This window comes from Panicum virgatum, chromosome 3N (genome assembly GCF_016808335.1).
Source record: "Panicum virgatum strain AP13 chromosome 3N, P.virgatum_v5, whole genome shotgun sequence".
Taxonomy (NCBI): Eukaryota; Viridiplantae; Streptophyta; class Magnoliopsida; order Poales; family Poaceae; genus Panicum; species Panicum virgatum.
In genome coordinates, this window is record NC_053147.1 from 16,232,154 (window position 1) to 16,240,610 (window position 8,457).

Genomic DNA, 8,457 nt, shown 5'->3' on the forward strand with positions numbered 1-8,457 from the left:
TGCTGAGCGTATGTGTTTTCTCGACAAAAGACGCGGTTGGCTGGTTGGGTCAAGCGTCAATGAGTCTGAAGGGAATGGCGGTCTGTCTGATAGGTGGAAGGAGAGTTGCTTGGATGTCGATCTCGATCGATTATCACAACTATTGTCAAAGAAGGATTCCAGTTCGTAGAAACTGCTGGAACCAGGGAGGTCTTACTGAACTGAAGGGATTTGTCCCAACTGATGGTAACAACCCCACAAGCTCTCCCAAGACAATTGAATTTAATTCAAAGCCAAGTCAATTGAATTTAATTCAAAGACAATTCAATGGAACTTCCGATTTCGTATCCATTTTTCTCACAACTCGAATTACCGTATATTTGGCCAAGCAGACGGACGAGTTGTACACTTCACAAGAAAGCCGAAACCAACAAATTTATCACATCTTTATATTGCAAACATGCGTGTGCAAGTCAAGTTACAAGCATACATGTCCATTAAAAGGTAGGACACATGCCAACAATCATCACTTTAGCTAATCTGAACAGTCTTATTTCATCGTACCCTCCAGCTGGAAAAAAATAAGCTGGTGGATACGTAATCCTGGCTGATAAAAAAGATGCCAGGGGAAATACCTGAAGATTTCCGATGATAATAAGTTACCCATACCGTGATATATCACACAAACAACTCATGAGTGTGCATCAATGCCGAATTCGTCGTTCTTGACTACCCAGACCATGTCTGGGGAGCCACCCCATGGCTAACAGAGCTCAGCCTGTCATGCAGGGAGCCACCCCATGGCTAACAGAGCTCAGCCTGTCATGCAGGGGGTTATATTCTGCAGGCTGGCCTGCAGCCACCATACGGAGTGCAATGCCCTCAACTTGATCCTTTGAGTAACCCATTCGAGCAACCTTTTCAGCAATGTCTGGATGGTTCTGCACTGATTGAGGACCCAAATGATGAAGCACCATCAGAGCACTACCATGTGCTTGTTGATTAAGGACAGCAACAATGGTAGCAGGATTGCTGGAAGGGCTCCCATAAGCAGTGTTGTAGGTCTGTGCACTCCCTTGTACTGCATATGGTGCAACGCCACTTGGACCAACCTTGCTTGGTTGAGGTACAAATGAGCAATGGCCAAGCGAATGAAGCTGCTGAGGCTGATGCGGTTCTGCTAATGGAACAGAAACTGTGTTGCTTTGTACATAAGTAGGAGCAACTTCATGATGCTTCCGCTGAGATGAGGAAATTGTGGAGTACGAAGGCTGCACAACCATGCCTCCAGTGCGTGCCTCAGCGTTAGCACATGCAGACTGATGAGGCCCATATGGAGGATATACCAGCGTAACCTGAGGTGCGCTAAGAGCCTGTGGAGAAGACGTTTGTAGCTGAACCATATGTGCTGGAACTTGCTGAATATTGCTGTACTGCTGCTGTTGTACCACCTGTGGTTGTGGTTGCCTTGCCTGGGACTGAACCTGCTGAGTTATTTGATGTGGCCATTGCTGCTGAGATTGAATGTAGAACTCTGGTGCCTGACTAGTTACCTGAGGTACCTCAACTACTGTCTGAGGCTGAGGCTTCTGGTGAAGTGGCTGCACAGATTGAGCGGTAGCTTGGAAGGGCTGGGCCTGTCTGTGCTCTATATGACTTTGGCCTTGCATACAGTACATGGTTGTTTGGTTCGAACGGTGCGGGTCTTGCTGGGTGCTCAAAGAGACTGGCACCAGTTGCTGTAAAATAAGTCGATTGCAACTTTGGAATTGCATAGCAGGAGACTGGACAGCGTTTACTTGGGGCAACGGCACGAGGGCGAGCTCATTTTCTCGAGCCATGAAAACTGATGGAGCAGTACCTTCACTCTTTTGTGCAGAGTCCTCGTGTACTATCTGAAGTTTGCTCATTTCTTTCTGGGTCTCTGCCAGCTCCTGCTTTTCCTGAAGGACCTGCACGGATTGCTGAACCTGCCATGAAAGTAGTTCCAGTTAATGAGTGAGTGACACTCTTAAAAAATCATAGACAGTGTCAATGAGACCATAAGTTGGATGTTATCTGTTCTAAAGAAAAATGTAAAAAGAAGTGCACTACATTTCAGCTATGTAGTTTACTTAGGCGGTCTGCCACAATTTCAAAATCTACAAAAGTAAGCATTGTTTGAAAAATTCCTGCCATAAGGCATACCTACCTACTCATAATATACAGGACAATCAATGCAACTAACAGTCATACAAATATATTAGTTTTTTTTATAAGGATGTAATATACTCCCTCCATTCTCTTTTGATAGACCTATTTCACCTTGACACAATGACCAAGGAAAACAACCTTACGTATCATGTAAATAAATGCAACAAAGACTTTTTAGTTGGTCCTCCAATGTTTTATCTGGAAACTCCTCGTTACCAGTGCTATTTATTGCCATAGCTCATACCAATAGCAAATAGGACTATCATTTGAGAATAGTTTAGTTTTTGAAATAGGCCTATCAAAAGAGAATGGAGGGAGTAGTTTAGCTACTCTATGTATGACTATGATTATAACGTAATTTCAACTTTTCATTAATGCACAAGTATTCAATTCAAATGTATTTTGATGCACCACTATGGAGGAGCAGCGCTAATAAGACTCAATGAGCTTGTGCATACCTGAGATATCCCAGCAAATCAATGAATACAGAAACTAATCTAGTTTGCACTATGTGAGTGTCTAATGCTCCCTCCAAAAATCATCACACCATATTTCAGAATTCATGATTTAGTTGGAAAGCATGCCATCCATTCATTACATGCATTTTGTACTGTTCAACCTAAACCAAAACTAAGGCAAATTAGTGCCCAAACTATGCCTACCAGAAACAGGAGAAAGAACCAATTTACAAAAAATTCAGAAGCCAAACACTAGATGTTCACAGTTCATGATGATAATACTTCACGGTAGTGCATCATACGAGAGCGCTAAATTAACAACCGCAAAGCAATATTTCAATTAAAAACAAGACATACCTCTTTCACATGCTTTTCAAGGCAACGGTAGTTAAGATTTGCTTCACCATGATAATCCATCACATCACTTCGTAGTTCTCCAATAGACCGTTCCAACTTATAGCAATATAACTCCAATTGCGACAGCCTACCACTGATGACTTCCAGCGAATTCAACAAGTTATCTGCTTGTTTCTTCATGCAATTCTCTATAGCTTCTGCTACAATTTCTTTAGAAATTTTTTCTTGCTCATGGAAATTAACAAATGACATCAACAGTCTGTTCTCCTGAAAATCCTGTTTCATTGAGGAATGGAAAAAATAGTAAGGCTACACACAATGAACATATTGGTTCCGCATAAGATGAACACATAACAGATCTGAGAAATCTAGATCCATTCCATTAACCAATCAAATAATACTTGCATATTTGCATAGCTATTAAATCAGATTTGTAAATAACTGATGCCAACATACTACATGTCAGAAAAGCAAACCCGATATATGTTATGCATAGACTACTACATAGTTCCAGCTCAAGAAGATGCATAGATAAAGGACATTGATGTCCATAGGTAAGAACCCTGTCAAGCCATCTGTCCAGCCATGTATCTGAATCTAAACTAGCAAGGAAATTAAATTCTGAAACACGTGAAGACAACATCATATTTATTTCTCATGTAGCCCAGTTACAGAGAACATAACCATAGCAAGCTGCAAGCATCACTGCATCATGCACGTAAGAACAAATCTCTCAAGGCTAGGCTAGCTACTTGCAGCCTTGTAGGGGTGCAAATGGGTGACCCTTAGGTGCACCTCCAACCCTCTTTAGTTCAAAATTTTGTACTAATTTTCCAAATTGAGATATGGTTTTGGAGATTTAGTATAAAATTTTGAACTAGGGAGGGTTGGAGGGGCACCTAATGGATACCAATTGGCACCCCTACAGCCTTGCACCTCCAGCTAAACTCCCACTACTATCCGACAAGGCAACCAAAACTAGCGCGAAATCTCCACCCAAAACTTGAAGCGCCTCAACTCATCCATCCCTTTACTCAGACGGTCAGGATAATCAGAGAGACAACACAACCGCGGACGAGGAGACCCAAAGCCTAAGCTGCAAAAGCGGCCAACGAACTTCCAAATCCGCAGTCACACACAAGCTGCAGGCGATAATCCCCAACCGTTCACACAAATCAGAACGAGGCGCCAAGCTGCACCCGCACCGCACCCCCCAACGGGCAACGACCCACCTTCCCCACTAACAGACCAGTGACCACGCGCACACGAAACCCCTCGGTCAAAACACCTACTCTCCCCAGCGGCCAAGCCTAGACAGCCACGGGGGGACACGGAGATCTCGCGCAAATCGACGGCGGGCTGTTGTTACCTTTTGCCGGAGCGCCTTGTCGAAGGAGCAGCGCTTGGGGTCGGGCGAGAGGCCGAAGGCGCCGGAGACGGAGGCGGCGGCGGGCCGAGCCGGGGACGCCATGCGGTGCGGCGGCGGTTGTAGCGGTCGGCGGGCGCTGGCTAGGGTTCCCTCCGGTGGGCTGCGGCTGCGACTCCGCGATGGGGTCAGAGGATTCGCACGGCAAAAAAGGGAAGCGACGACGAAATGGAGGGAGGAGGCGTGGGTGGGGAGGAGTGGGTGGGATGGAAATTGTAAGGAAATAGGAAAATAGATATTGGAGAATATTTGAGATATCTGAATTCATATATGTGCGAATTCAATCCATTTCCATTTCAAAGGATAAAAATTAAAAAGAAACACAAATATGATTATCCGAGATATCTGAATCTGTATTCGTGCGAATCCGATCCGTTTCCATGAGATAAGAGGGGTACTACTTGTAAAAGCTAAAGTAGGGTTTAAAAAGCGGAGCAAAGCGAGGCAGGGTCGGCGAGGCGACTGGCGAGGTCCGGCCCGCGCCGGTCGCAAGGGGGAGCCGAATAAATACGGGTACGGCGGGGTGTGCCGGTGTGGGGAAAAATGGAAAGGCGCCAGCGGCACGAGCGCACGGCGCCGGGGCCACACGACCCGAGGGCAGCCGCGTGCCTGCCCATGCCCTACTCGTCCGCGGCGCGGGCGCGCGGCGTCGAGTCGGGGATCCACTCGCGGCCGCGGTTTGGTTTGGTTGTTGGTGGAACGGGGCGAGGCGCCGTGCCGTGCCGTGCCGTGCAGCCTATCGCCGTCGCCGCTGATGGTCGCCGGCGTGTTTCACGACTTCACCCTGGTTGTCCGCCGGGTGGCATTGCGGTTAGCGACACGGACACGGAAGGGCCCGCGCTCGTGGGTTCCCGCGGCTTGTCTAGTATGAAAAGTTGACGTGGATTGGAAATTTGAAATGCCCTCGCGGCTTGTCTAGTATGAAAAGTTGACGTGGATTGGAAATTTGGAATGCCCTCACCCCATGACCGTGTCCTAATCTTGTGGCAGATCATATGACACTTGGACCGGCCAGTGCTTATTGGCAAATCGTGATTTGCGGTTAGACTTAGATCCGTGCTATTAACTCGTATATTCATTATATTCATTGGCAACGTATCTAGTGGAAACCACAATCTTTGTGAAAACCCGTACAAACTACGACAAAAAAATCGTCTAAATTCACCAAAAAAATCACACATATAGATGATATGATGATACACAATCTTGTAAAATACCTTTTCCAAACTCGAATTCGTTTGTGAGATATAAAAATAACAAATTTCTAACAAATCATGTTGACAGTTTTCTGGCTTGAAATTTGTTATTTTTATATCTGCCAAAGAAAGTTGAGTTTGGATAAGATATTTTACATGATTGTGTATCATTATATAATCTACATGTGTGATTTTTTGATGAATTTTGACAATATTTTTATCATGATTTGCATGAGTTTTCACGAAGTTGTGGTTTTCACCACATCTGTTCCCATATTCATTATATTCATTAGGTGAAACCTGGTCATTTCCGGCTCCCTCGGCTGCTGCCTCGATCCAGCTCGGGCTGTCTGACAAGCAACGAGACGCGATCCAGTATTCCATGCCATGCCATGCCACTGGACGAGTTCAAAATGACCAGGCAAGATCTACTGACAGGCTGGCCGAAATAAAAAGCTCGATCGGCAATCGTCAGTTCAAACTCACCCCGTTGCTTATCGAAACCCAACTTGTGCTCAATCATGGACTAGAAAAGATACACCACCACCACCGCACTCCATCCATGGTTTTTTTTTCAGCCATTCGATTTTTTCCAAACGCCAGACGTTGATCCCCCGCCCGAAAGTAAAGCACGCCAGCAGCCTACCACCACAAGGAACCGGAAAAAGGCCAGCGCTGCCTTCTGGTTCCGGAGGATGCTGCTGGGGCACGTAGCGCCACCGCACATGTGGCCGGCGTCGCAGGGGAGGACGACGACGCCACGGTGGCCCGGCCGGGCCGCTCCGCCGCGGATAGGCACGAGCCGCGGAACGAATCTGGAAGCGAGATGCCACGCTGACTCGGATTCGGAGAATAAGAAACGGGGGTTGGTGGCGGTCCGATGACGGGGACGCAACCCGCGACGCGCCCCCCGCCACACGAAATTCCTGTGGTCTCTGCTGCGGGCACGGGAACGGAAAATTAAGGGCCTGATTGGTTGCCGCACCTGCCCTCAGCCGGGCTCTCTGTATATGAGAAAAGACCTTTGTTTGATTGGCGTAGCTGCAAGGCTAGACTCTGAGCATGCAAGAGTGCCCCCGGGCCATGCTCTGGAGGAACACTGGAATCGAGCGTATCCCGCGGGCTAGGCTCGCGTGGTGCGCTGCGAGTGCGCATGGGCGAGCGTGTAGAGAGAAAAAGCGAATCGGCTCTAGCAGATGCGAACAACCAATCATCGTTTTTTTTTATCTTGCACGCAGACATCAACCAAACAGAAAATTACTGCATCTGGCAGACCTGGCTGACACGGGCCTTGGGCGGACGGTGCGAGCCAGGCCGTGGAGAGATGTGAACCAATCAGGCCCTAAGTGGCTGGCGACGGCGGCCGGATCCCTTTCGCGGGGCACGGTGGCGCATGCTGCCACCGCCCACCGGCGGCATTCGGATCTCGTCTCGCGTCCAGCCCGTCCAGGACAAGAGGAAGACGCATGGCCGTGCCCTCGCGATTTTTTTTTCTGAGTGGCCCGAGCAACTTGGGCGACGGTGATGCAGATGCCTGACGTTTGGCCAGAATTTTCAGAGGGAAGAAAGATATTTGGAGGCTTGGAGCTGGATCTAGAAGAAGGGCGCGTTCCGGGAAAAAAACAGAAAAAATTCGGGGGTTTTCGTTGCACACGTGAGTCACATTTAAGCTGGCCAAGAACAACGGGCGTGAGCTCGCGTGGACCGCATGGTCCAATACTGACGCGGCTGCCGAGTTACTATGTTCACACGATCCAAATGAACGCGCCGTGCCCTCGCGCAGGTGGCAACGGGGGTCAACTCCGTGTTTAAGGTACGACGCCTATGCGCGACCAGGCATTACTTGGATGACAGGGCTCTTGACGTCGTCGCCGAGACTCTCTCTCATCGTTGATGAAATGATCGTCAACTTTCGTATGCGTTTCCCCTACACTAGACGCTAGCAACGCGTAAAGTTCAACGTGCTAATTTGAGTTCGTCGCCTCTACTTTATGGTTGGTTCGTAGTAACGTCAAGATCTTAGCTGAGAGGAATAGGATTATCAACGGGATCAGCATACTTAGCCGTTTCTTTAGATTAGCATACTTTTTTCTTTTGAGGAAACGATGAGCATTCTTAGAGCATCTCCAAAAGCTCTTGTATTTTGAGTGAATTAGCTAAAAAAATAAAAGAAAGATAAAAAACTCCTATCCAACAGAAACTCTATCTACCTCGTTTTCTATCCTTGTTTTCTATATAGAGGGTGCCGCTGGGCATCTTTGCCTAGCGCTGAGCACTAGCCATTTCTTTTTGGATTTTGAAGAAGCTGTTGAATTTCATCCTTTTTCGCTAGCTATTTCATTTTATATAATAGCTATATTAGAATTTTAACTATCCATAAATACAAGAGCTCTTGGAGATGCTATTAGTCGGTAAGAAAAGCAGTGACCTTTTTTTAAAGCCTAAAGCAATGACCTTTGGTAATAAATTTAGCGAAGAAACTGAAGAAAGGCATCGAGCTCACAGGCTGGGCCACCAAAACCCTTTGCTGCATCTGGGCTGTCTAAGCTATGCGATTTCGGCCCAATATAGAAATGGGCTACGCACGTGACGACTTGGCGATTATGTTGCTGGTGATTGGGGTTCGGTGGTGGTTGTTAGGCATCTTTTACACGGTGTTTTATGCGGATGGATCAGCACTGATGATGTTTTAATCTGCGTCAATGCTTGTGTCCGCCGTGAGCTTATCTGCGCCGGCTGTGTACAAGGTGTCTGCAGAACTGCCGAGCTTGCTCGTATGGTTGCTGGAGGCCGGGGGAATGGTTTGTCCCTCCAAAGTGGTTTAGGTGAACTTGTCGTAAATGACTGC

The 8,457-nt window shown here is 47.3% G+C and overlaps 1 protein-coding gene across 1 annotated transcript; it reads right to left on the reverse strand.

Annotated features, from left to right (window-relative positions):
- Positions 1 to 403: 403 nt before the first annotated feature.
- On the reverse strand, positions 404 to 4,734 carry LOC120664654. The gene is made up of 4 exons (XM_039943937.1): positions 4,357 to 4,734; positions 2,988 to 3,263; positions 799 to 1,949; positions 404 to 757 (listed from the first exon to the last, which is right to left on the reverse strand). The coding sequence occupies exons 1-4, from the start codon at positions 4,456 to 4,458 to the stop codon at positions 709 to 711; spliced, it is 1,578 nt and encodes a 525-aa protein (XP_039799871.1). The 5' UTR covers positions 4,459 to 4,734; the 3' UTR covers positions 404 to 708.
- Positions 4,735 to 8,457: the final 3,723 nt, after the last annotated feature.

Bases quoted from the DNA above. Each gene is read 5' to 3' on its own strand.
- LOC120664654 (XM_039943937.1), bottom strand. From the start codon at position 4,458: ATGGCGTCCCCGGCTCGGCCCGCCGCCGCCTCCGTCTCCGGCGCCTTC. The intron at 3,264-4,356 runs GTAACAACAGCC...TCAATGAAACAG, and splicing joins ACAAGGCGCTCCGGCAAAAG to GATTTTCAGGAGAACAGACT. The intron at 758-798 runs GCTGAGCTCTGT...CCTGCATGACAG, and splicing joins TATAACCCCCTGCATGACAG to GCTGAGCTCTGTTAGCCATG.